The following is a 26,972-nucleotide window of genomic DNA, read 5'->3' as shown; positions in this document are numbered from 1 at the left end:
CGGGGTGGTAAAGGTGGCACGAATGAAGCAGAGACAGGAAAGTTCAAGATTAAGCAATGTTCAGAAAGCCGAGTGAGAAATTAGAAAGTATTTACGGCTGTGAGCATACACGTTAGGCTCATGTCATTTATTTGTATCTTAATCCCTGCATCTAATCATATATACACTCACTGACCACTTCATTAGGTACACCTGCTTGTTAGTGCAACTAATCCATCAGTCAGGTGGTCAAGATGACTCGTTAAAGTTCAAACCGAGCAACAGAATGGGGAAGAAAGGCGATTTGAGTGACTTTACATGTATTATAGTTTTTTGGGGCCAGACAGGCTGGTAGTATTTCAGAACCTGATGATCTACCAGGATCTTCCCACACAAACATCTCTAGTTTACAGAGAATTGTCTGAAAAAGAGAAAACAACCATTCAGCAGCAATTCTGTGGGCGAAAATGACTTGTTGACGCTAAAGGTCAGAGGAGAAAGGGAAGTAGCTTGTAGGAAGGCAACAGCTGGTTACAGCCAAGCTATTGCAGAAGAACATCTCTGAATACACAACAGTTTGAAGCAGAAGGGCTACAGCAGCAGAAGAAGACCACACTCTGTCCCACTCCTGTAACCTACCTACAAACAGGAAACCGAGGCTTCAAGTTGCAGAAGGTCATCAAAATTGAACAACATAGAAAAAATGAAAAACATTCTTGGCTTCCACTTTGGTTCATTTCATTTAAACATCACAATCTACAATCACTAGATCTCAGGCCAACAGAGACCCTTTGGGATGTGATGAAATAGGAAATTCACATCATGGAGCTAGAAAGAGTTCAGTTTGCTCATTTGTAAAATTGGCTGTAAGTATTGTGGTTTTTTAAGCCAGGAGGGATGATGACGGTACTTCTTTTTCTTCTTCTTCTTACTATTATTACTGGAACAAAAGCGTGGACTGTTAAATTACAAGCTAACACTAACGAGCTTGTTTATCAAGCTGTACAGACACACATACTATACCTGCTAATTATGACTAAGTACCAGGATAATAAAATAGCAGAATTTCCCCTCACCCAGACAGAAGCACGAACTTCTTTTACAGGCTGTCGGTACAATTAACTGCACAGCAAGCCATTTTATTTGTCAGATAATTGCAGCACCACTACAAATTAGCAGAGATTTAGCTTAGCAGAAGCTACCACATACAGGTAAAAGATTAAAAAGTAATCCACAGTTGCCAAGCCTCTGATCTGAACCTTTAATAACATCAAAGTGGTTGATTTATAAAATAAAACTAAAGGGAGATTATCCAGAGAGAATAAAAAACTTTTGGTACTGGGCTGTGAACATGTTCATCCTGGCTGTAGCATTCGCCATTTTAACATGAGAGTCTATCCCAGGGGTCAGCAACCTTTAACACCCAAAGAGCCATTTGGACCCGGTTTCCACGCAAAAGAAAACACTGGGAGCCGCAAATACTTTTTGCCATCTAAAATGAAGATAACACTGTATATATTGTTTTTTACCTTTATGCTTTGTGTGAACAACTAAGGTGTGTTGCTTATGAAATCCATGAAGTGCTACAGAGAAAATTACATTTTATTTATGTAATTAACACATTTTGAACTCTTAAAGAAATATAACAAAAGGAAAGACACCCAGCTGAACTAAAATGATCCATGTAGCAAACAAAAACTGTTGTGAGCCGCCACCCTTGTATCTCCTTTGGGTTTTTGGAGCCTTGACCTGCCTTTTAAAAAACAATTGGAAAAAAGCACTATGCTGCTAAAAAAAAAAAATAGATATTTGCAAAATTCTGCCTAAATATGTATTTTACCTGGTTAATGTGTGTGGAGGGGTGTGGTCTGCAGTGCCGCTGCAGAGGAGGCGGACGCACCTGAGCGGCACCCGCAATCACGCCTCGCCGCCTTAACGTCTGTGCTGTCTCTGCTGTTGTGTTGTCGTGCTGTGAGCTGAACAGCTGAAAGAATTTAGACAGTTTGTAACTCTCAGTGATGCCACAGTGTTCGTTTGACTTTGGGACCTAAAGCAGAGTTTGGACCTGGGAACGGCTAATGACGTCAGATTTAAAGACTGAGAAATTATGGTTCAGCAATGCTAGCACCTGCAGAGAGCGGCTACTGTCAGATGGGGGCAGTATCAAAAACATGTGCTAATAGCTCCCAGAGAAGATGTTTAATGTTTATTTTTTCACGCTTCTCCCATTCCTGGTCAACTCCGCTGTCACTTCCACCAGACTTGTCAACCAATCAGCATGCGACTAATGTACAGTAGAGATGCATATGAATCCAAATATTGATAGCATCGATAGCGACACTGGCATTGGCATCAGATCGATACTAGCACATAAAGTTCAATACTTGGTTTCTATTCTGTAAGTTCAAAATGGAGCCCAATAATTTTATTTATTTATTTTATGAAAAACTATACCTCAAACATGTTCTGTGACAAATGTCTGAACCTTTTTGTGTTGACTCTCAGGTCTATTTTATTGATAGCCTATAAATATAGCCTTTTTAAGCACAAATATACCGCACTTTTTGTACATTTTTTTTTTAAAAACTTTCTCCTACTTACTGTGCAGTCTCTACAGTCTCTACACTTTGAACAACAGAAGCTGACCCAAAGTGCTTTACAGACAGGCACATTAACATGTACAGCTCTCCTATAAACCAAGTTTCAAAATACACAAAAAGCTGAGAGGTGTGTTTTGTTGTATTAACTAATTATTGTGGAAAATAAAAATCACAGTTGTCTTCAAAATGTGTTCAGAATTTCAAATCGATGATGATTCATCTCATAATATATAAGCTGCATTTATATGTTAAAAGTATCGGTAATGTCGTTACTTGGTACCAGATCAATATAAAAGGGTCCAATATTTACCCAGCTTCAACTGGCTGATTGAGGAACTGCTGTTTTACGCTTATTTTTTATTATTATTATTATTTTAGCTTGGAGAGATGTTCTCTCTGTGTGTTTTGAGTATTTGAGTTTTGTTTTTTTTTACTGTATGGTATGAATCTACGCAGCCTTTACAGCTTCTTCAAGACTAAAAGCTCATTTGCAAGTTTAAACTACAAGTGCAAGGGAACATTAGACAGCAGAGAATCCATGTTCCCTTTATCTGTTTATCCAAGGTGGAGCTTGGAGTCTGTTAAATGACCTTTATTGTCTGTGCCTGCTGATTGAGCACCAGCTAAAGTTTCCCTGCTCTCACTCTTGGGCAAGTACCAGCACATACTGTAGCTGCTTTACAACCTTTGTTTCAGCCTCTCTGAGTCGGACTTGTTCAGTTTTTTGATGTTATTAAGCATAAACGGGCACACATGTGGCCCTTTTTCAGACATGAATTCACTCTTCCCTCCTGCTTTGCCTCAAGGTCCCACATCAACAAATGTCCTGATTCAAGTTCAGTGCTGTGTTTTACTGCAAACCCTTCAATCTGAGTCATTATAGCCCAGAGCCAGTAATGGTATACAGTTACACCACCAATACTCTGTAATAGAGAGGTAAATACTGAGGCAGAGTCCTGGGTCTACATTAAATGGGCCTGACCATCTGTGAAGAGGAAGAACAGATTATTTAAAGAGTTTACAAGTTTATTTTCTTTAAAACAAAATCAGTTTCATAGCAGCAGGAAAGCCTGTTCTGACAAGCAAAGGGTTAACAAGGTGAAACTGTCTTGCGTGCAGCTGTATCGTGGGTAAGCTAATATCCCCCAGATCTCTGTGTTGCTGTAACGCTGAAACTCCCACTGGCCCCGAAGACTTCACTTTGGATTTCATTTTACAGCGTCGTTGAGGCCACAGCGCCCTCCCACGGGAGGCGCTGATTGGTCGAGTTGCCTGCTGGAATATTTAATCAGACACCTTGCTCGCGGCTGTGATTGGACACAGCCGGTGCAGTTATGTAAATGAGCACCTGGTGGCGCCTGCTGGCCCGGCTGCTGAGCCCGGACTGTGGAGGAGCGGCTGAGAGAGGACGCAGAATCAGAGAAGGTCCGAGAAGCAGAGATACTTTGCGTGTTTTCCCTCCTTTATCTTATTATCCCCCCTCCATTAACCACAGGCTGAAAAATATTCCTCTCAAGTGAAAGTCAGCCTGGGGGTGTGAAATCAGCCGGTGCGCGCAGCCCGTACGGAGTATTGCGCTGTTTTCTGAGTTTTGGTGGAGGTCGTTCACTAAACTCAGCTGCTGCTCTCGGAGGTCAGTTTGGATTATTCGGTGGACGCGTGTTGTATTGAGCACAATTCTCCACAGAGTTCATCCCAAAGTTTGGACCGCTGTCACAGCACACTTCTGCCTGTCTTTTAGGTAAGTACTCCCAACCTGCTCTGCGCGTTTCTTCTCCGTGCGCTTAGCTCCATAATAAGCGGCTGTAATAATATTGCTGTGGGTATTTCCAGCTGTCTGTGTGTGTGTCTGTGCGTCTCTCACTCGCTGGCTTGGCGTCTATATGTCTCGTTGTGATCCGGGAGCGCTGCAGCTCTGGACGCTGGCCACGGACTCCTTGGAAGCGCATATGAGGTGTAACGTTGCGCCCCGGACTCTGCGCTTTTGTGTGGCAGATACATTGTGGTATTTATGCTGCCGACTGCGTAGCTGAGATATTCTGACATCGTACATCATGATCTAGACTTATTGCAACATCGTGTTTAAAAGTGGGTGCTTGGCACCGGAGAAAACGTTATTCAGAGTCCTCACTGCTTTCACGCCTTTTATATTCAGTGTGGATTTTTCTCGTTCTCCGACCTCCGACTCATTGCCACTAACTCTCAAACAGTTACACGGGTTTGATTAAGTTGTACAGTCATTCCTCTTTTGAAAGTCCTTGAGTGTCATTATTCAGAGTCCACCTCATTTACAACATTGAAATAAATAAATAAAAAGTTAAAGAAAAGTAATCTGAGCTGGCATGTGGAAGCTTTAAAACTGACTGCAGCGGGCGTAATGACGCACTGAGTCAAACGTGTAGCATTTAAAAGGACCTAGTGACATCCAGCTGATGGTCATCACACAGACTGTTGACCCTGTGACCTTATAGCAACACATGGGGACCCTTAGTGGGACCGGCAGCTCTGGTTTCACTCACCCCTGGTCCCTGGTTCTCCAGTGGGGAGCTAATCAGTCACCAGAACCAAGTCAGAAATCAGTGTGAAGTTGCCTGGAACTCGGATCTGTGTTGATGAAGGAAACATTTCAGACTCTGGGGACGAGCTGCAGGAAAGTTTGGACTTTGAACAGGATGTACATTTTGTGTTTGCATGAAGCAGAAGAAAGGGGGCGGTGATAGCTGATCAGTCATGTGGTGTTACGAGTGATTCTCATATTGTCTGACAACAGGATGGTGCAGAATTATGTATATTTCAGCATCTTGTCTCTGTTAATTTCTGTATAACAGAGAACAAAGAGAAGGGAAAATGTGGGTTTGATTGCGTGTGTTTGTGGTGTTGTCTTGCTCCTGTGTGTTTGTGCATGCCTCTCTGGGGGCCGGTGACCTACTGGAGGAGTCAAACAATGGGCTTTAGTGGGTGTGAAGTGCAGTGAGCAGTCACCTATCTGACTGCATGAAAATGGCTGATGTGGGTAGTTTGTTGGCTAACAGACTGAGAAGGCAGTCCAGCGTAGAGGAGGTGCACCATTGTTATAAACTGCTGTGTGGGGAGGAGTGGGTGGGGGTGCTTGTGCTATAGAGATAGAAATGCAATAAAATGCCATTTTCCCTTTCTCCGTCCCTCCCTCTCTGCCTCTAAGGCAGGGGCATAAAGTGAGGAGGATCCCTGAGTGTTGATGCACATGTTTGCTGGATTTCAGTCTAGTAGGCATCTGGCCGCTGATTCTTCCACAATGTCCCGAGAGAGCCATTGACTTGGAGTAGTTCATTTTTATCAGCTGTGCAGTTGAGCAAAGAAGACACAAGATATTTGAAATAGTTGGATGGCCCAGTTATGTGAGTATAAGTGTTCACGCACAGACTTGGAACAGCTTTTTATTGATTTGTCTTCCTCTTGGCAGGCTCGTGACAAAGCAGCATTAATTGCATAATATGATTTGTGGAGAAGTATGCACGCAGCAAAATAATTTGTCTAACATTGTTCGAAGGAATGGCTCTTATTTGATTTGTGTCTAAGACTCGGCAACAAAAGTCTTGGAAAGGTTTTTTATGTGCAAGACAAGAAAAAAAAAAGAAGAGTGGTTTTGCAGTGGTGTTGTTTTGTGATTGAAAACACGCTGCTGCGTGCCAGTGCAGGCTTTTCTGCAAACATAGAAGCACGGTGTAGTTTCTGCCATGGGAACACTGGTATGTATGGTCTGGTTGATCATTGACTCCAGTCTGTTATCCTCTATCTGGGTCATTGTTTTGGGTTAAAAGACTTCAGCAGGTGGATACAAATTTGAACCTTAAAGGAGTCGCAGCTTGAACAGTGATTGAACTGCACGTTTGGCACAGTTGCCTGGTCTGTCTCTCGCTAAAGGGGCTACTTAACAACATGAAAGGGCACAATGGCAATGAAGAACTGTCTTTTATGTGACACCTCTCACAGAGATCATGCATTAAACAGAAAGTCTGTCTTTGGTCATAATTGGCTCAGACAGACTGAACAGGAAGGCAAGTGGAAGAATTCATTTAAGTCCAAAGACACGACATGGTTACTTGCCTTCCCTCTCGACAATCCCCCTGTAATGGGAAATGAAACCGATTGAACGCGGGACTCCAGCGTCCAGCCTGTTTTCCCAAACCAATTTCCCTTCAAGTCTAGACAGCTGGACTTTTCAATTGCATCTGTGTATGTGTGGTCACATGCAGAGCGAGCTCAACCAGACTGTCGGACAAACAAATTAATCGTGTAATGGGCGGTGACACTTCAAAGCGGGATCTGGGCTGTTCGTGGGCTTTAGTTGTCAGCGAGTTTTCAAATCTATTTGGTTTCCTCTTCGCGAATCTCCATCCCTGAAGTCCTACCTTTTCTCAGACTGCCCTCCCCCTCCCAGATTCCCTCCCCACCATCCTTCGTTTGGCATCGAGCACACTTTTGATCCTCTAATAATTAGAGGAATCAAAAGTGTGTCTAATTGATCATTCTGGCAATCTGTCTCTTTCCCTACATGTAACATGGAACACAGATTTTTCTTCTTCATCTTCTGTATCTCCCCATTCCCTTTGAAGCAGCACTAGACATTTTATTTATCTTCCTCCTCTGCTCATACATCTTACCCTCAGCCTCTCTCTTCTCCTATCGTCCCTGTGAGTCTCCTTATTTATCTGTTTGCTCTTTCAGTGACGGGTGCCCTTGTTAGATAGCGGTGTTGCTTCTTGGATGCAAGTACCCTTGGGTTAAGTTTTCTTCAAAGATTCTCACAGGGTATCTTATCAAAGTATCTAAGACATTTACTTGGTCCCTGATATAAGCTCGGAAAACTGCAGAAATGCCTCTGCATGACTTCCAAAATTACAGGTGGCCTATTTTTGAAGGTGATAATGTACGAGTGTGTGACAGCCTGTGGTAAAGTACAGAAATCTAGAAGCTTGAAGGTACTGCCATATCTCCCTAATATATAATTTCTCAACTCTAGTACATGTTTTATGACTTTATGAAATAATAAAAAACTCTTATTAAAAGAGAGCTTCATTTATTAGCCATTGCACTCCTATAACATTGTGAAATTTTGATGTGCAATTTAAGCAGCAGGGAATCTTTTTATACCCAAATGTGTGCTGTTTTTAGTTGAATGGACTAAAGGAAAAAAATAACCTTGAGCTAAATATTTTGGAGGATGCCTTCTCAGTGTTTATGCAATGAGTGGAAGCAAGGGACACTGCAGTCACACTGTAAAGTATACCCTACTTTTCCCTTCTTTTTGAATTTAGTGGGGACTGTATTTCTGTAATTAACACGATTTATTATTTTTTTTAAAAAACTTAAGTTATTGAGGCCATAGCTGCATTAGGAGGGTGTTTACTGAGGTCACAGATCCTGGGAGCCGAGGATGGTTTTTCCATTTATTTTTATTCAGCTCAACGTCGCTTTGCAACCAGGGGAGTCGCCCCCTGCTGGGCATCAGAAAGAACACAGATTTAAGGCCCTTTCAACCTTGCTTCAGTTTCAGGTGTATCGTCAGTCACAGCCTGGTATCGCCACTATTTACAATGTAATTAAACCCTCGAGAGTCTAGCTGGTGATCTGAATAAGTTTTGCCACCAGCAGCTGTTGTCACCTCATGAAGAAATGTCTCATTTTTCCTAAATCCACACCTCTGTCTATCAGTTTCCTTCACCTCGTCCAATTCGGGGTCACACTGAGACCGAGAACCATTCACACTCACAGTCACACCCAATTTAGGATCACCAGTTAACCTAACGTGCACTGTGGGAGACCGTGCACAGGCTTCGGGACAAACACCGAAGGACCCAGGCTGGTGGATTTGAATCCAGGACCTTCTTACTGTGAGGAGGACAGCACGGTGCTGTCCTCCTCACAGTGTCTTGTGGTCATTAAGAATTTATAAACTGATGATGATTAATCATGAGTACACACTGCTTTCCCTGCATAAGCTGCCTCTATAATTTCAAAGTATATGTACTGGCAATACTGGCCCTTGGTATCAGATGACACAGCACTACATTTTATACAACTTTTCTTTTGTGTAAACCTTATACTCTCCAAAAATACTCTCTCTTGTAAATGAGATTTTTAATCTCAATGACATTTTTACCTGGATAAATAAAGGATTAATAATAATAAAAAAAACCTTAAGACTGTGTTTAATCTGCAAAATTAGCCAAGGTCATTTGTGAATTGGATGATTAGGATGGTCTAATTAGAAGTGGACGATGGTGAATCCTGTGATTTAAAAACAGCTACACACTTTGCCAACTTGTGGAAGCTGAAGTTATCGCTGCTGGAAAAGAACCTCATAAAAGATGGAAACCAACTTAAAAGCCAGTGTGCTCCCTTCTCTGCCTCTTGCTTTCTATCTTTTTAGTTTTTTTTTTCTCACCACTTTTCAAATCGTCATATTGCGGTTGGTGTTTTTTAGCACCCACAGTGCCTCTTGTGGCACAAAGCGCCACTAATAATTACTAATGGCTTCTGGCAAAGTAAGTGTTTTGAAACCTTGTTGGAACATGGGAAGAAAATTGTGTTAAACATCAAAGGTTACTTTCTTTTTCAATATGTCTTCTTTGCGTATGATGAATTTGAGTTGCAATGACATCCACGCTGAGTGGGTTGGACGTGTCTGCCGTTTCCGCCGAGGGGTTTGTAGGGTCGCATTAGCATCAGGAAACTGTTGTGTGATGTGTAATTTAGTTCTTTTGAGACTGTTTTTCACTGCTGAGAGGGAGGAGGAGGACTGAGAGTTTGATAGAGGTATCAACCTGTGCCTGAGGCTTTTAACAGAGGTAGGTGTGTGTAGGTGTGTGTGTGTGTGTGTGTGTGTGTGTGTGGGTGGTTTCAGCAAAAGCCCAGGCTTTATATTAACCAGGCCACCATATTTTCAGATCCTAATGTGCTTTTGTGTGCATATTTTTTATTTTGTGCTGCAACATCTGAAGACCTCTACGTTGTCCTCAGCTCTTATTCACTGGAATTGAAGACTGCCGCATTGCTCGGTTAGGCCAGTTAATTTCCTCACATTGACTCAAAATGTTGAGTCTAGCTGAGCTCATTCCCGTTCGCCCTGATCTTTTTTTTTTTTTTTTTTTTTCTTCCTGTCATTTTCTCTCTGCTACTCTTGAGTTCACCTCTCTCTCACTCCTTTCATCCCTTCTCTTGTTCCCTCTCTCTCCTTTTCAATGGCTTCTCAGCGGATGAATAATTCTCAACCTCCTGCGGCAAAGAGTTGCTTTTGTCCCACACTTGCTCTGCCAGTCTCTTCGTTCGATTACTGGTGGGAATTTTCCTTCATGGCGTTCTTCTGTCTGTCTGTCTGTCTGCTTCAGTCTGCGGCTGTTTTTCTCACTGTCCCGTCACATGCCTCTCCTTTCACCCTGTCCTCCCCTCTGCTTCTCACTTGTTCTCTGACAGGTGGTAGTGAGACTGTGCAAATTGAATTCAGAGAATTGGGCTGTGGCTCTCCATCACACTACAGCCCTAAAGGACCTTTGGTGTCAAACTAGAACCAGAGGTTCACATGCACTCAGCTGCGAGGTCATCGTATTAACATGCTAATGGTCCCTCATGCCTGCTGGATACTCCTCACGAGTCTTACAGCCATGCTTCAGCTAAGGTCAAACTCAGAACTAATCTTCCCTCAGAGTAGCAGTGATGGTTAATCTTCAGGCAGCACATGAGCTTGCTTCGCTTTCAAGTGAGACGCACTAGAAAGTGAAGTGGATCTCATCTCATTCCAGATGGATTAAACAGAGCAGAAAAGGAGCTGAGGACAGTCTAACTACATGTGCCGACAAGTACGAGGCTTCGAGCCCCGAGAAGCATAATAGTATTCCAGTTTCTGTCGGTCACAACCACTTTCCCAGAAGAAATGCAGACAAAACTGAACACATGTTTTTCCTTTGTAAACTGAGAAAGAAGACTTCGCTCTGAGTCTCACGATAATAAACAGCCGACTCCGTGTAGATCATGTTGACTGCCAGAGGTGTTAACAAAACCTTCATTTTCTTTTTGTGTGCGACTTTGTTATGCTCTGTTCTTTGTCTTATTTCAGCTTTGAGAACATCTTCTTCTGATTTGGTTTGACTCTCTCTTGTTGTGTCGAGCTTACCGAACAGGCAGTTTACCTCCTTCTGTCCTGTGTGTTGTTGCTGTATCTGATCAGGCTCATTTCCTTTTGATTGCCTTTGCAGATACCATAATGTTGGAGCGCAATTATAGGAACTTTAATAAAAATAACAAGAACGGTCCAAGGTAAATATTATGGGTTTATTGTAGGACTGTAGTCATGAAGACAAGTCTTGGGACTACCTGCTCTGCATGTTGTTTCAATTACTGATTTCTGTGACGACTGACAAAAGACAAACCTGCAAAGTTCCTTTTTTTCAATATTTCACAAGCTTTCATTTGGATTAAAGTCTAGACAAGTACAAGGAAAAATGCAAATAATGTAAAGGCAAGCATTGCCCTCAAAGCATTGAAACTTCAGAAGGGGCTCAGAATAAAGGGAACTTGGAAAAAGAGCGTTATCTGTTCATTAATGTGTGTTAACTGGAGTCTTTTCTCAAGTAAGCAGGACTGACAAGGAAACAGTGTTGGAAAAAGTACTGGATTTTTGTGTTTGACTGTGTTTTTGATGTATGTGTGTTTAAGATTTGTTATCTCTGTTTGTACTAGGGGTGCTTTTTTGCCTTTATCTGACAGTTCAGCAGGAAAGAGCAGCGGAAGACGACCAGCAAAGAGCTACAGTTTCTTGTAGTGGGTTGACAAACAAACATAAGGTTAGGGTCTAGCTCTACCGGAAGCCATTAACATGGAACATGGAAAAACAGCCAGAAGACTCGACTTTTTTTTTTTTTTTTTTCTTTTTTCAATTTAAAATAAAATACATTTCTGTGTAAAAGTCTTGCTACCCCTCATTGCTTTATATTTTGTTTCCAAGGAGCCAGATTTTCTTGTAAAGTTTAAAGCGGTCTTGAGCAATACTTCTCCAGGATTTCTGAAAGTCGTTCAAAGATTTTCTTTGACATATTCAGCCTTTCTGCAGTCTTTGTACCTGACTGTTTTCAGAGGAATATTTTTAGTTAAGCCACTTAATGCTGACCTATGAGTCATTCCTTCATAAACACACCGAACTAAAGGGATGAACCACTGTTGTGTCTACGCATAACAGACGACTTGGCAAAGAATTTTAAATTGTGTCTTTAGGCACTTTTTTTCTAGCAGCTTGTTGGAAAATTTTTATATAATTTTTTTCTCCATTTCTTTAGTTGAATCCACAAAAAATATAAAAAAAGATAACACAGTTTGACATAAAATAGTATTTTTGCACCAAAAAGGTGATTCGCAGAGAACTATTGGCCGAGAACTTGGAAACTGGACAAGTGGAGGACAAAAGAGGACATGGAAGGTCTAAAAATATTATCTACAGCAGATTAACAGTATTTGAAAGTCATGTTCTTAAGACATAAGGCAAAATCCAGCAAAGACATGGGACCTGAGAGATTCATCTGGCCCTCCAGCTGGTTCATCTGCTGTTCACTGAAGCCTCATCAGATATGGAATCAATAGAAGGATGGCTGTCAAGAAGTTACTCTTAACTAAGAGAAACGCGGAGAAAAAGCTGAGGTATGTAGGAGAGAGGTACAACAGCGAGTGCCTACAGCCTGTAAAAGACAATCGAGGCTCTCTCCTGATTTTGGGCTGCATTTCAGCCGGTGGTTCTGGTGACTGATGAGCTATGTTGGAGATCTAGGAATGCAAAAAGCTACGATCAGAGTTTGAGCCACAATTCAGTACCATCTAGAAAGCATCTCATTGGCAACAGCTTTATTTTTCACTATGAAAATTATCCCAAACACCCTGTCAATGCAGTGAAAGCTTATATGAAGAAGTGGCCTCCCCAGAGTTTCAACCTCATCATTATCAAAGCATTTTGACAGAGAACAGAACAAACGACAGCCAACATCCAAAGAAGAGCTTTGAATGTCCTTCAAGAAGCCTGGAGAACTATTCCTGAAAACTACTTAAAGTTTGCCTTTTATTATGTATTTAAGTTTGTGTTTGCACATGTTTCGATAAATCGTCGCGCCTATTAACCGTTTTCCTAGTAACATGTAAAGAAATGAGGAGTCTCAAGACTTTTGCACAGTACAAGCTTATTTACATATGCATCTTTTGGCTGGAATATGTGTCACGTGTCAACAAACCAAGAGTCCGAAGAAAATGTGTTCCTGGTTTTAAACTTGAGATATTTTCTCAAATAAACTCAGGAGACAAAGCCAGGACAGTAAAGCTGGGACATTGACTGAAGCGGTCACTCAGATGCAGCACACAGCAGGAAACGGTCCACTTCGATGCATTCTTAACACTGAAAATACTCCCTTTGGTGTGGGTGAGGGAACTCTTAGGTAGAGGTAGTAGGCAGGACGGATGATGCCCGCTAGCTTGCTTTAAATTCACCACACATTTTCCTGCTCTGTTCTCACAATCGGACATCACACTGACTTCGTACTCGGCAGCTGGCAGATTAAACCTACGTAAAAGTTTGATTTGAGACATTTGAGTTCTCATATTCAGCTGTTTTCAGGAAGGTTTAGAGCTGCAGTGCATGCGTTAAAAACGGTTTTGTTGTGACATTTTGTCCCCTGCGCTTACAGCTAGGTTTGTGTGGCTGCTATTGATGAAGGCAATCTGCGGTAATCAGTCAGCATTTGTCTCTGTCCACCATGAGGATGAGCAATGCTGCAGCTGCTATGGACTGATGAGCCAAGTGGACCTGAAAAGGGAGCCGGTGGAGGTTTCATTCTGTTGCTATGACTGATGTCAGCTTTGTGTAGTCGCATGCTAATGAACCCAACCTTATTATGTTTTGTTTTTTGTTTTTTTTGCGCTTTTTGCTCTATCCTTGAGCCTCGACTCCTGTGCCTCCCGTTTCTGTCTCAGTAAGGAGATTTTTTTTAAATTGGGCTTCTTTTTTTTTTTTTTTTTAGGGGGTGGAAGCTGAGCTGTCGTAATGAGTCATCTGGTGTTATGCACAATTCAAATGTTTCTGGAAGCAGGTTTCATCTTTAACAATTCCCTATCTTCATGACTCACCACCTTCCTCAGCAATTGTTCACATGGTTTATGGTCTCCGTTTCTTACTGATGCAGATTTAATTTGTTTTTCTGACTCCACTGTCTTGCCGTTTCCGTTTCCAAGTGAGTTATCCGCACTTTCCTTCTGCTTCTTCCTGTACACTCAGCAAAATCAGATTCCACAGACATGACTGGCACTTCCTTGTAAGGGTGAATTTTGTGACACACAGATTTTCAACTGGATGCCTAGTGCATGGCCCAAATCCATGATGAAGAGCAGGGCATAATACCACTCTTCACCTGAAGCTCCCAGTCATATATTTGATGGCAAATGTCACAGTTGTGCTGTGTTTTCTCAGTTTAAATATCAAATTAGTTTGCAGCCTCAGTAAGGGTGTAAAGCTGTGTGGTTTCACCCACTCGAGCAAATATTGTGCTGAGTAAAGTTGTAATATTTAACACAGTAAGCTGTAGGTAATGTTTTCAGTAAAACAGATCCCCATGGACATATTGCTATAGCCAAGCATCTCAAGCCAAGCATCTCAAGCCTGCCCTTGGAGTGAATCCTCAGTGAAAATAAGAAAACAGTGGCCCCGCAGGGATCAGCACTTTACTCACACCAGTCCTGAGTCACACAAAAGCAAGGCTGTATTCAAGGAAGCCATCAGATGACCTTGTTTGTGTCACTGGCACAGTCTCCACAGTATCACCCTTTAAAGTGTTGTGAAGACTGAAGATAAATTCATGCTTCATTCTCTCCGGGACTCCGAGCGTAGCAGTGCGTACACCCAGCTTCCTCTCTCACACACACACACGCGCACACGAACAGAAACCCAAAACAAAGAGCTCACTACTCCGTGTCTCCCCAGTGGCCATTAGTCATGTCTAACTGGCAGAGTGTTACTTTATCTGGCCGAGACTGGAGACTTCACATGTCGAGATCTGTGTATAGAACAAGAACGACATTGAATAAGCGACATTCGAAGCCTTTTTGATGTTGCAAATTATATGCATTGCACTACATTATTGCTAAACTTTCCCCAAAAACCTCACACTTTTAGACATTTTATCAAAGCTTGTCAAAATAAGAGTTAGTAGCCATGCTGGTGATGCAGCTCCTGGTTTATTACCTCTGTTCTGTCTCCTGTACACTCAGCAAAATCAGATGGATAAATTATTGTTATATTTTAAACAGACTTTAGCGGTGCCCAGAGATGATGATGATGATGATGATGAAGAACTTTTGTATTTTCTCTTTTCACCATTATGAGGTTGATTTTGACCAAAATGTTTCACCAACTGAGTGACGTTCATATTCTTACAAAGCCAAGTTCTTGGTGATTTAGACGAACGAAATAAACTGTCCGATGTGCAACGCTGGGGTCAGAACTGCCTTAATTCTCTGTGGTACAGATTCAACAATGTACTTCCTCTGAGATTTTTGTCTATATTGAAATGATAGCCTCACACTGTTGCTCCTGATTTACTGGCTGCACGTCCATGATGTGAACCTCCCATTCCAACACATCCCAAAGGTGCTCTACAGGATTGAGATCAGGTGACTGTGAAGGCCATTTTACAGACAAACCAGTTTGAGACGATTGCTGCTTGGGATATGGTGTCTTATCTTCCTGGAAGCAGCCATCAGAGGGGGGAGACATTGTCTTTTCATGGTCAGAAACAATACTCAAGTAGATCGTGGTGTTTAAATGATGCTCAATTGTTACTAAAGTGTTAAACGGCTCGAAATGTGCCCAAAAAAATATCTCCCAGCAGCCTAAACTGTTGAGACAAGATAGGATGAACCCATGTTTTCATCTTGTTTACACCAAATTCTGAATTTTTGCATCAGAAATCAAGAATCTTCAGACCAGGCTTTTTCCAGTCTTATATAGTCAAGCTTTATTTTGGATTGTAACATCTGTTTCTGTGGCACGGAGTGTGGTCTTCTGCTGCCAGAGCCCCTAAGCTTCAAAGTTGGTCATGTTGTGAATTCAGAGATGCTTTTCTGCCTACCTGGGTTGTAACAAGTGGTTACTGCCGCCTTGGTGTGAACTCAATTCAGTTTAACCATTCTCCTCTGACATCAACAAGTCATTTTCACTCAGAGAACCACCGCTTACTAAACGTTTTCTATCTTTCAGACTGTTCTCTGTAAACCCTAGAGATTGTTATGTAGGAAAATCAGAGTAGATCAACAGTTTCTGAAATACTCAGACAGCCCATCTTGCATCAGCAACCATGCCACATTCAAATCACCTTTCCGATGCTCAGTTTGAACATCAGCAGGTCATCTTGACCATTCCTGCATGTCTAAATGCCCTAGGTTGCTGCCACGTGAGTGGTTGCCCTAACAACTTATCTGAGTGTGTAACGAATACCACTGCTGCAAAGCGCACTACCGTTGTGATCATTTTATTGATGTTAATTAAATGTGAAATGTAAAGAAACATAAAATAATAATAACTCTCACATCAACGTTAAATTAATTGAAAATGTTATAATTATCAATTGTTAATCAGTCATGGATCATAAATGAATCAAGGAATATCTACACAGGCGTTCAGTGCACCTTTTTTGGAAACATCACTCCTGTGTGTTACCTAAAGCAAGTCTGTGTTTTTAAAATTCTCAGAGCTTATTCTAGTTTAGCTATTTGAGTGTCCAGAGCCTTCAAAGATTCGATCATAGTCTCAAAATGGCAAAAAATAAATATTTCTTATGAATTTCATCAGCGTGTTATTGCTCAAAGACATAAAAAGTGTGCTGCATATTTTATTCAGCAGTGAATTATTCTCTCTATAGAACAGCACAGTCTGGCTTTAATTATAACTAAGCAAGACAAAAAAAATACACCAGCGACTGAAGTCTGAGAAACATACGCCTCGCAGGTTCCAAACTGGCACTTTAAATGGTATCTGCAAGGTGACTCCAGGATGCTTGCCTTCTGTGAAAGATTCACAAAGAAGGGGAAAAGCCTCATATCTGAGGTGAACAAAAGGTGAAAATTAGTCTGAGGAGGGAAAACAGCCAGTGGAAGACATGTGCGTTTTTTTTTCTCTTCAAAATCTTTTCTGGAAGCGCAGCATCTTGGAGTCGCCTCTCCACTGTTGACGTTAAAACTGCTGTTTTGGTGTAACCTTTCATAAAAACGCCAATTAAGGACCTGTGAGGTGTCTTTTTCTCTAATGCACTTGTCCTTTTGCTCAGAATTGCACTGTGGCCTCCTACTTCTTTCTATTCTGGTTAGGGCCAGTTTGTGCTCATCTATGGACTGAGTGGTACACACCATCATATAAAATCGTAATTTTGTCTTTTATTTGTGACAATTTCCTCAATAAAGAAGTATCCTTTCTTTTAGAGCAAAAATACTCTGACAAATTTGAGAAGAAAGCTCCTTTTTTCAGGTCAATTTGAAACTATAATCGAACCCATAAAGGCTAATGATCCAGACACTCAGGTAGCCAAATGTATTCCTTGTGTAATCAGCAGAACAGTTTTCAGCTGTGCATACACACTCGTGAAACGATGAATCGGCCTTTTAACATCCGAAAGCTGCAGTAGGTACTTAAATTTGTTTCAGTGGAACACGGGGCTTTACACCTACGAATATACTCCAATAAAAATAATGAATGACTCATAATTAATGGCGCCATCAATCACTGATTGTAATTTGGAAAATTTATCATCAGTTAAAATAGAAAAGGGGGGAAGTGTGCTTCAAAAATAAAGACATTTCTAAGCGACCCCAAACATTTTGAGCAGCAGTGTTTTGGCAAGTGTAAATGATCATATTCATCAAGTTGATAAGTTGATGCATTCTGCTCCAGAAACTTGAAAGATAAGCAAATAGTAAGCAAACATGGCCAGTATGAAAGGCATGAAATGAAATTTGCTAAGGTTGCTGTTCGGCAGAACCCTTGACAGGAAAAATGGATGACGTATCAACTGTGATTGATTACCTCTCTTAGGTTTCAAGCCTGTGCAGCTTTATTTTTTCTACTATACTGACGCAAACTGATACTAATGGCTGCAACCAAAAAAGAGCCTACAAGTCAAGATACACTTTAATAATAGTCAGTGGCCGGTGATGTGAACCATGCAGAGTTTGCAATTCAAGTATTAAAACATGCAAAATAATGTGCAGAAAAAAAAACAAAGCAAACTTTTACATCATTTCTGCTTTTTTATTTATTTTTTTTGGGGGGGGGGCTTTATTGGACAACTGGAAAGAATAATGAAGGCTAAAATTTGGGCCCAAGGCGAGGAGTTCCGGAGAAAAGACGCTAACCAGAGCCAAGGAAGTCTCGCCAGCTTTCGCTGGAGCAATCTAATTATAGAGACTGGCACGCTAGCTTTAATGATGCAATGGCTGCTCACTTTAAAAAAAGTTCTCCCGTGTGTTCGTCCCTGCTCTCGTCTGTTTCAGACATGGTTTTTTTTGGGATTTTTTGCTGTGCGGGACAGAAACAGCAGCTGCTCATAAGTATTCACAGTCCTGCTCGTGGATTAGCAGAGACAAAATGTGAGCGTAGATTGGACTGCACACTGCGCTGCCTCCTCCAGAACACAGCGGGCCCTTCTCATTCTCTCTGAGTGCTAACCCCAGCTGTTCAACACCACTTGACTTTTCCTAACAACAATGTTCTCAGATGGCTGTGGCCACTTTTGTTCCTTCTCGCTGGAACAGTTGCTCTTCTGGTTTTCTTTAATGTCTTTGTCTCTTGGTGGTGTGTTGGATGAGAGCTCGTTGCCTTGCTGACCAAAACAGTGATGAGACTCTGTTCAGGTTGATGTTTGTTGATATCACCGTGGTTGTTATAGTGATTGCCTTGGATTTGTGGCCCCACTCATCAGTTTGAACTCTTGAGTGTTTTTTGCACGCTGAGCCTAGTCCAGTAAGCCCCATATTTCTGCATTGTGTCATCAGTCGTATGTGCATTCAGATGAAGAGGGAGAAAAGATGGCACTCTTTTTTTTTTTTTTTTCCCTCTCTCTCTCTTTCACTTTCTCTCCTCTACGTGAACACGTGCACCGTGTATCGGTTGCATTGTGACTGCCATTCAGGACAGCTGCACCGGCTCGGTCCCCACACACCCATGCGTACGCGCACTACGAGGCCATAAGTCACCATTTCTGCACCACCTCCCAACTACTCACATTCATGTAACCGTGTCATCGCTGCTCTTGCCCCTCCACCCCGTTGTGCTTGAGCAGACTCTACTATTCCCTCTGTTTCCATACATGCCCTCTGCCTGCCTCTCTCCCTCCCCTCCCTCTGATCCTCTGTCACTACAGCTGTGTGTCAGCTGTTGGCCTGTCCCAGTCTACTCAGAGATGAAGCTGAAATGTAAAGGGTCTGCAGGGAAGACAGCCTGGCCCCTCTGTTTCACCCAGCTGTCACTCCCACTTCAGACTTCCACTTATCATTAAGGCTTCTTTCTTCCTTCTTGCTTCCCCATCGGAAGTTTTTTTTTTTTTTTTTTTTTTTTTTTTTTAAATTTCTGTAAGAGTCACATGCTTGATTGGTTTCTTTGGGCTTCTAGTTTTTCCTGCCTTTAGTGTTCCTCTGTCTACGTCTTGGTGTTTATTGTTGGTCATTCTTTGTGTTGCTTTGAGGGTTCGTTTTTTCTGGTCTTCAACATGGATCCAAATTTCACGAGGATCGCTCCTACTCCTACAGTGTTGGTCGGGATTTAATCAAACACGCACACACTGATCACCTGATGGGGCTTCACAGAAACGTTGCAGAAGGTCAATATCGGATTTGTTATTTTATGTGCACTTTTCCATTTTCACAGCATAACCTTCATGCACACCACCCACAATTTCACCAAATTCTCACTTTTCATTTACTGAACAATATTCAGTTCAAACCACTTAGTGAAGCCTTTAACATCAGATTCTCTGTGTTGATCCATTTGGCACCTTCAGATCACTTTACCACGGGTGGTGCGTAGCATTTATATCCTGCTCAGTGTCGTTATCTTATTGGTCATTAAGAGTGAGGGAGTGGCCCTATTGGTCGACTCCCACGTTAGGACGGTTTAAGCCTTTGTATCACCATTAGACATCAGATCAGACATGATCATGCTTTATTTTTACCATGTTTACTAATGAGCATGTAGTCATAATGCTCATGAAGTCAAACACTTTTGTTTGGTGGTGAACAAGATGAACAAGACTCCATAATGACCGTATATGTATGTATATACTAGGGGTGCAACGATACTCGTATCGATATTGAACCATTCGATACAGTGTTTTCTGTTCGGTACGCATATGTATCGAACAATACAAAATTTGTAATTTATTTTTATCAACTTTCCTTCTGACAATGCTGTCTGTGTTGAGCGCTCAGTGAATCTGCGTTCGACTACTCCGCCTAGGCTGCACTGTCGAGCGCAGATCCACTGAGCGTTCAACACAGACAGCATCTTCAGAAGGAAGAGCGCAGGGCAAGCTAGCGAGACAGAAGTTAAGCTCTCCTTGCAACATGGCAAATTGAACCTCCCCCACCCTCATTCAGATCTGGCGTTTGGAATTATTTTGGTTTTCATGTGACGTATGACCCTGAAGGTAAGCGCATCATGGACTAAAGTAAAACAGTATGTTGGATGTGCCACGCAATGCTCAATTACATGGGTGGGAACTAGTGTGTTAGCTCGTTAACGTGTTGGCCGTCTAGCCCCACGCAGGGGTAGCTCGTTAACGGAGATTTGCCGTGTTATGAATATGACTGCACATTTACACCGACATCATCCTAGTGCAAAGACAAGTGGAAGCAGACAAAAACAACAAGCATGCATGCTACAAACTTTACCCGAGTCATTTAGACAGCCGTTAGCACATGATTCTCCTTATGGGGACCTGATATGTTTAATATTGTGGCGAGCTCAGACAAGGAGGAGACGGAGGTATCGTTTGGTCTTGCTTCCCGTGAGCTAGCCAGGGAGCACAGCCGTTTATTGACATCTGCAGAAGAACACTGCCGCTAGCTAACTGCTCAGCGGGGCAACCGCACAGCAACAACAACACACAGAGCGCCCTCTGACCCCGGAAGGACACACCGTCGCAGCGAGAAGGCGTCACCCGTCACTATGGCAACATAAACAAAACATAACTGTACAAACAGACCCCCGAACAGCCCTGACCCGCTACATAGCCCCCACCTAAGGGGTCAGTCGTCCCCGACGACCCCATTGCCCCACACAAAGTCCTGCAAATGTCCAGTTGCCTTCTTTTGGCGCACCGGCCGGTCACGACCGGCGGGGGAAAAGTCACTCGGGTCAGAACTAGGGCTGGGACAACGCGTCGACGTAATCGATTACGTCGACGCAAAAAATACGTCGACGTAAAAAAATCTGCGTCGATGCGTCGTCACTTTCAAAAAAAGACATGGCGGCAGCGAGTAGCGGAATCATGAGTGAGGCAGTTGCAGTCAACTTAAATCACTCCACCCGAACACGCAGTTCTACAGTATGGGGATATTTTAACAGAAAAGGAAGTGATTCAGTCGTTTGCCGGCTTTGTGAGGTGGAAATGGCCTATCATAAAAGCACGACGGCTATGCACCAGCACCTCAAACGACGGCATCCAGGAGCAGCTTCTGCAAAGGACAAACCACCGTAAGTTTTCAACTTTTTTACTAACGCTAGTTTTTACCCGTTAATTCATCCAGACCCCCCCCCCCCCCCCCCCACGTAGACGTACACTCACTCATAGACACAGATAAACACCCAACCTCCGTAAATGCAAAACTCATTTAAGCTGCTGAGCAGTAACATATAGCAGCTGCTGTTGTTATTGTTTTTTTTTTTGTGGCCCATGCTGGCAAAATGAGTCTGAATGCACGCAGGCTGATTATCAGAATCGGCGAAAGACAAAAATGTGAGACAGCGAATTGGCCGCAGGAGAAATGTTAACAAGGATAATGCACCACCTGCTAAACGTAGCCGTCGTGGACACTGTTACAACATTGTTAAAGTGCTTGCAAAAGCAAAATGACAATGAACTCTTGATTTGTCAAATTTAATGTGTTTCATCCTATTTGAACGCTGTTTTTATACATTATGCTTCTCCAGCTTGATCTTATAAGTCAAAGTTATGCCATCTAATGACTAGAAAGCAGTGCACCAGTAAAGGTGCCATCAGCTATGGCTGTTTAAACATTATCTTTTCCAGCCATCATGATTACTGCATATCATATGTTCAACATTGGGGATTATTATTAACCTCTTACTGTTATGCTATGAAAGCACATGGCATAACAGTGTGTGTGTATCTATCTATCTAGCTCAACCAGATCCTTATCAAATTATTTTGATATTATGCTTTCCATATAATTATTTTGTAATTATTCGAATTCATCTGTGTGCTGTGTGTGATTTATGATTTCAGGAATAAACAGAAAAGTCTGGAGGACTACTGTCAGAGAAGAAGTACACCATGCACCCCCCAGGAGGTGGCTGTACTTACTGAGAGCGACTTAGCTATGATTTTAAAAGACAAGAGACCACTTGCTGTGGGTGAGGGATTCAAAGAAATGCTGACCACTTTCCAACCAGGTTACACTCTGCCGTCTAGGCGTCATTTTACAAGCATGATGGAGAGAAAGTATGAAACTTCAGTGGAGAAACTAAGGAATGAACTAAAAAAAGCCACATCCAAAATCTCCCTTACCACTGATGCTTGGACAAGTCTGGTCACAGAGTCCTACTTAGGGGAAACTTGTCATTTCATTATTTGTTCAAAGACGCCATTGCTGCTGTTTGTATATTATTAATTTTTTGCTATGATTTCCTTTGTTATATTTGTTTTGCAAAACATTTAATTTTTTGTTAAAAACAGAAGATTGTAGTACAATGTTATTGTGGATTTTGTTTTGTGAAGGAAGAGCACTTTTTGGCAGAAAGCAAAGTGAATATTACATTTTGTTTGTTTAAAGACACCATTGTTGCTATTTATTTGAAATGTTTTGTTAACTTTTCCTTAATTTTATATATGTTTGCACATTTCATTTCTTGTTAAATGCTATCTCTATTGTATTGATTGTACGACCTCTACAACTTTATTTTGCAATTTTTTTATTTTTTATTAAAAGGTCTTCAAATGAATAGATTTGTGTTTTTCATTTATATACATAAATTAATAAATGTGAAATTGCTATACAAGTCAAATAATGGGGAAAAAAATCGTTAATCGAATCGAATCGAAATCGAATCGGATTGAAAAATGAATCGTTAGATTAATCGATGCATCGAAAAATTAATCGCTAGATTCATCGATTAGGAAAATAATCGTTTTGCCCAGCCCTAGTCAGAACATGGGGTGCCACCATCATCCCACTTCTGACACCAATGTGGCGAGCTCAGACAAGGAGGAGACGGAGGTATCGTTTGGTCTTGCTTCCCGTGAGCTAGCCAGGGAGCACAGCCGTTTATTGACATCTGCAGAAGAACACTGCCGCTAGCTAACTGCTCAACGCGGCAACCGCACAGCAACAACAACACAGAGCGCCCTCTGACCCCGGAAGGACACACCGTCGCAGCGAGAAGGCGTCACCCGTCACTATGGCAACATAAACAAAACAACTGTACAAACAGAACCCCGAACAGCCCTGACCCGCTACAATATGCTGCTGAGAATATAGCCCAGAAGAAGCGTATAGTATAGCTTTTATTTTGGAAAGAGCCATTTCTCTGTAATAAACTCTCTTTTCCAAAGATGAGTGATTCCTCAATCAGATACAGGTTTTACCGCGCCAGATCCGCGGCCCCGAACCGTAGTAAGGAAACCTCTGGCAGTTACTTGAAGGTTCCATAACTGACTCGTAGCAGGCAACAGCTTACTATACAGGTCAACTCCGCTAGCAAAAAGATCGAAGGAGGCGTAGGAAACTGCTTCACCGAACTTTATTTCTTCTCTAAGGCACGAACACCGCGTACAGTGGGCTGAAACAGTTTACTCACAGCGAGCATCGCCGACACAACTCTGGCTGTCGAGGGAGTTATTATATTCCTTTTATTTATTTTATTTTCGTCTCTTCTGTAGCTAACCGTTACTTTTTCCCCTTCTCCGCTCTCTCTCTTCACACACACACACACCAGGCAGTCCCGCTACACACATCCCGAATACATTTCCCATCAGGGTTCATCCTTAAAGGGCCATGCCTGTAACACGGGGCTTGCAAAATCGCTAGCCCGACGTCCCGGGCTAGCGATTTTTCCAGTCGGGCTGCCAAAATCTATCTCTGCCCTGCCCGTCGGGCTATCATAGGAAGGAAAAATATATGTCAATGCTTTTGCATTCTTTCGGAAATGTAGCTGGGTAATTATGTCATTGGCATCGGTGAGCCACTGTCAATATGTGACATATTAAAATCGCGTTTGAATTTGCGCTTGTTTTTTGCTTTCACTTTGCAAATGTCCAGGTGCCTTCTTTTGGCGCACCGGCCGGTCACGACCGGCGGGGGAAAAGTCACTCGGGTCAGAACATGGGGTGCCACCATCATCCCACTTCTGACACCAATGTGGCGAGCTCAGACAAGGAGGAGACGGAGGTGTCGTTTGGTCTTGCTTCCCGTGAGCTAGCCAGGGAGCACAGCCGTTTATTGACATCTGCAGAAGAACACTGCCGCTAGCTAACTGCTCAACGCGGCAACCGCACAGCAACAACAACACAGAGCGCCCTCTGACCCCGGAAGGACACACCGTCGCAGCGAGAGGGCGTCACCCGTCACTATGGCAACATAAACAAAACATAACTGTACAAACAGAACCCCGAACAGCCCTGACCCGCTACAATATGCTGCTGAGAATATAGCCCAGAAGAAGCGTATAGTATAGCTTTTATTTTGGAAAGAGCCATTTCTCTGTAATAAACTCTCTTTTCCAAAGATGAGTGATTCCTCAATCAGATACAGGGCTTGCAAAATCGCTAGCCCGATTTTGCAACCCCAGTCGGGCTACCAAACTCTATCTCTGCCCTGCCCGTCGGGCTATCATAGGAAGGAAAAATATATGTCAATGCTTTTGCATTCTTTCGGAAATGTAGCTGGGTAATTATGTCATTGGCATCGGTGAGCCACTGTCAATATGTGACATATTGAAATCGCGTTTGAATTTGCGCTTGTTTTTTTGCTTTCACTTTGCAATCGCACGAACTGTGTATAGAGAGCGACAGCACTGATTGGTGAGTGATGATAATTTGCGCACCAATTCCTCTGACATCATCTTATCAATCGTTAGCTTACTATGCAAACATGACAAGTGAAATCTCCCGCAGCAAGCTTAAACATATGAGAGGTTGATCGCGCAGAGAATCGCTGACCGGTGTGTGTGTGTGTGTGTGTGTGTGTGTGTGTGTGTGTGTGTGTAAAAACAGCAGGATATATATTTTATTTCTGCTGAGCCAAATAAGACAGGTCAGGGTGAAGAAGGGACAGCCAAAGAAAAGCTTACCACAAAACGGAAAAGTTATGACAAATCAGACTATAAGGCAAAAAGAAAGTGCAGCTTTATGGTTTCATGGACAAAAGAATTTCTGTGGCTGCAATATGACGAGCTAAATAACCAGGGCTGCACATAAGTGGTCCGCAGGTGCGCATTCGCTGTCAAAAAAAAAAAAAAAAAACTCGCACAAGATATGAAGTTGCAACGCGTGTTTGCATACATAAGATTTTCTGGAGGAGGACAGACATTTGTTTAAAACTCTTAAAGATGTCGAAGAAGCTCCTTTAAGCAATTACTTTGGTGTTCCTCCACCTCCAAATAAATGTCAGAAGGAGTCCGAACCACAAAAGAAGCGCGTATTCTCGGAAAAGTGGTTGCAGGAGGTGAGCTGGCTTCAAACAAATGATGAACGCACAGAGATGTGGTGCGGAATGTGCCGTGAAAATCCCACTTTAGCGGACAAAAACAGTGCTTTTTATATGGACGCAAACGCGCGTTGCAACTTCTTATCTGGTGCGTGTCTTTTATTTTGACAGCGAATGCGCACTTGCGGACCACTTATGTGCACCCGTGTAAATAACATAATGTTCTGCCGGGTGTGTTGTTGGTTTTCTCTCGATTTCTGGGTCGACAAGCGCCTTTGTTACTGGGACCAGTCATTTTAAGAAAGGCCCCCATTAGAACCCATGAGAAATGCAAGAAATGCATTATTGCTCAGTCTGCAATATCTTTCCCAGAACAAACACCAATTGCAAATAAGATACTAAAAATAAACCTGAAAAATCTGTTTAGAACAGCGTACTAGGTTGCAAAGAGTGAACTACCACTGGCAAAATTTAGTAGTCTTTGCAAACTTCAAAAAGCAAATGTCCTAGATCTTGGTCCCACTTACCTCTGACCCGTGACTTCAGCGGAAATTTCAAATTCAGGATCTGACACAGACTGATTCATGTCCTACACAGTTCTTACAAGTTCATAGAAATTTCTGTTCAATTAGAACCAAGTATTTGAGTTGATGATTGTAATTTTTATACAATGTTGTAATTTGTTTTTCAACAATTTTTTGATTAATGTTTTGTTTCCTTTACAATATTATACTTTAATGTATAATATTGTAAAGGAAACAAAACATTAATCAAAAAATTGCTCTCTTTTTTATTCGGGCTACTTATATTTATTTTGGGCTACCAAAAACTGAAGAGTCCCTGCCCGAAGGGCTACCAGGGATTTTGAAATTTTGAGAGCCCTGAGATATATTTATTTTTTAAATTACTTTTTGTTTCAGCAACATTAAATTTAAAAACTGTACTTTTGAGTTAAAATATATATTTATAATTTTAATAAATGACAAATTAAAAAGGCATGAACAATTTTTTTTTGTATCGAAAAAATATCGAACCGTGACACCAAAGTATCGAACCGAACCGTGAATTTTGTGTATTGTTGCACCCCTAGTATATACATATATAACTGTTGCCTTAAGGCACATTATTTTGTAAGGCAGAGCCTACAATGTTACATTAAAAAGACTCCAACAATCACACTATCCCCTTTGAGCCAGCAAAAGTGGGAAGGAAAAACTGCCTTTTAACAGGTTGTTCTTTTCCTCCTTGGTGGTCCGCAGCCCTGCTCTTGTTAGTATTTGTTTCACTGAGATGTGTTCCCACCTGTATATTGGCCCTCTGTGCATATACAGTGTTACTGTCTTTCATCTGTCTGCTTACCTCTCACTCCTCGTGCTTCCTGTGCTCCTTTTGTGGTTTCCTGTTTTGTTTAACGTCTGGAATTCTGGGACTCTACAATCAGCCATTTACAAAAAA

At 42.0% G+C, this 26,972-nt stretch overlaps 1 protein-coding gene across 5 annotated transcripts in view; it reads left to right on the top strand.

Annotated features, from left to right (window-relative positions):
* The first annotated feature begins 3,948 nt into the window (after positions 1-3,948).
* The window catches only part of ddr1 (discoidin domain receptor tyrosine kinase 1), a 57,040-nt gene continuing 34,016 nt past the window's right edge, over positions 3,949-26,972 (top strand). For 2 of the 5 annotated variants that reach the window (XM_085291685.1, XM_085291684.1), the window contains exon 1: positions 5,715-5,956. In XM_085291685.1, coding sequence (XP_085147811.1) covers positions 5,955-5,956 — 2 coding nt within the window. In that variant the 5' untranslated portion in view covers positions 5,715-5,954. Of the gene's footprint in view, positions 4,321-5,714; positions 5,957-26,972 lie in introns of those variants that run through there. The other 3 variants (XM_085291688.1, XM_085291689.1, XM_085291687.1) reach the window with 2 other exon arrangements.

The sequence above is a fragment of the Mchenga conophoros genome, linkage group LG11, assembly GCF_057382185.1.
Source record: "Mchenga conophoros isolate Kocher_MC1m ecotype Shallow Benthic linkage group LG11, M_conophoros_male_GT1.1, whole genome shotgun sequence".
Classification (NCBI taxonomy): Eukaryota; Metazoa; Chordata; class Actinopteri; order Cichliformes; family Cichlidae; genus Mchenga; species Mchenga conophoros.
This window is presented reverse-complemented; position numbering and strand designations above follow the sequence as displayed.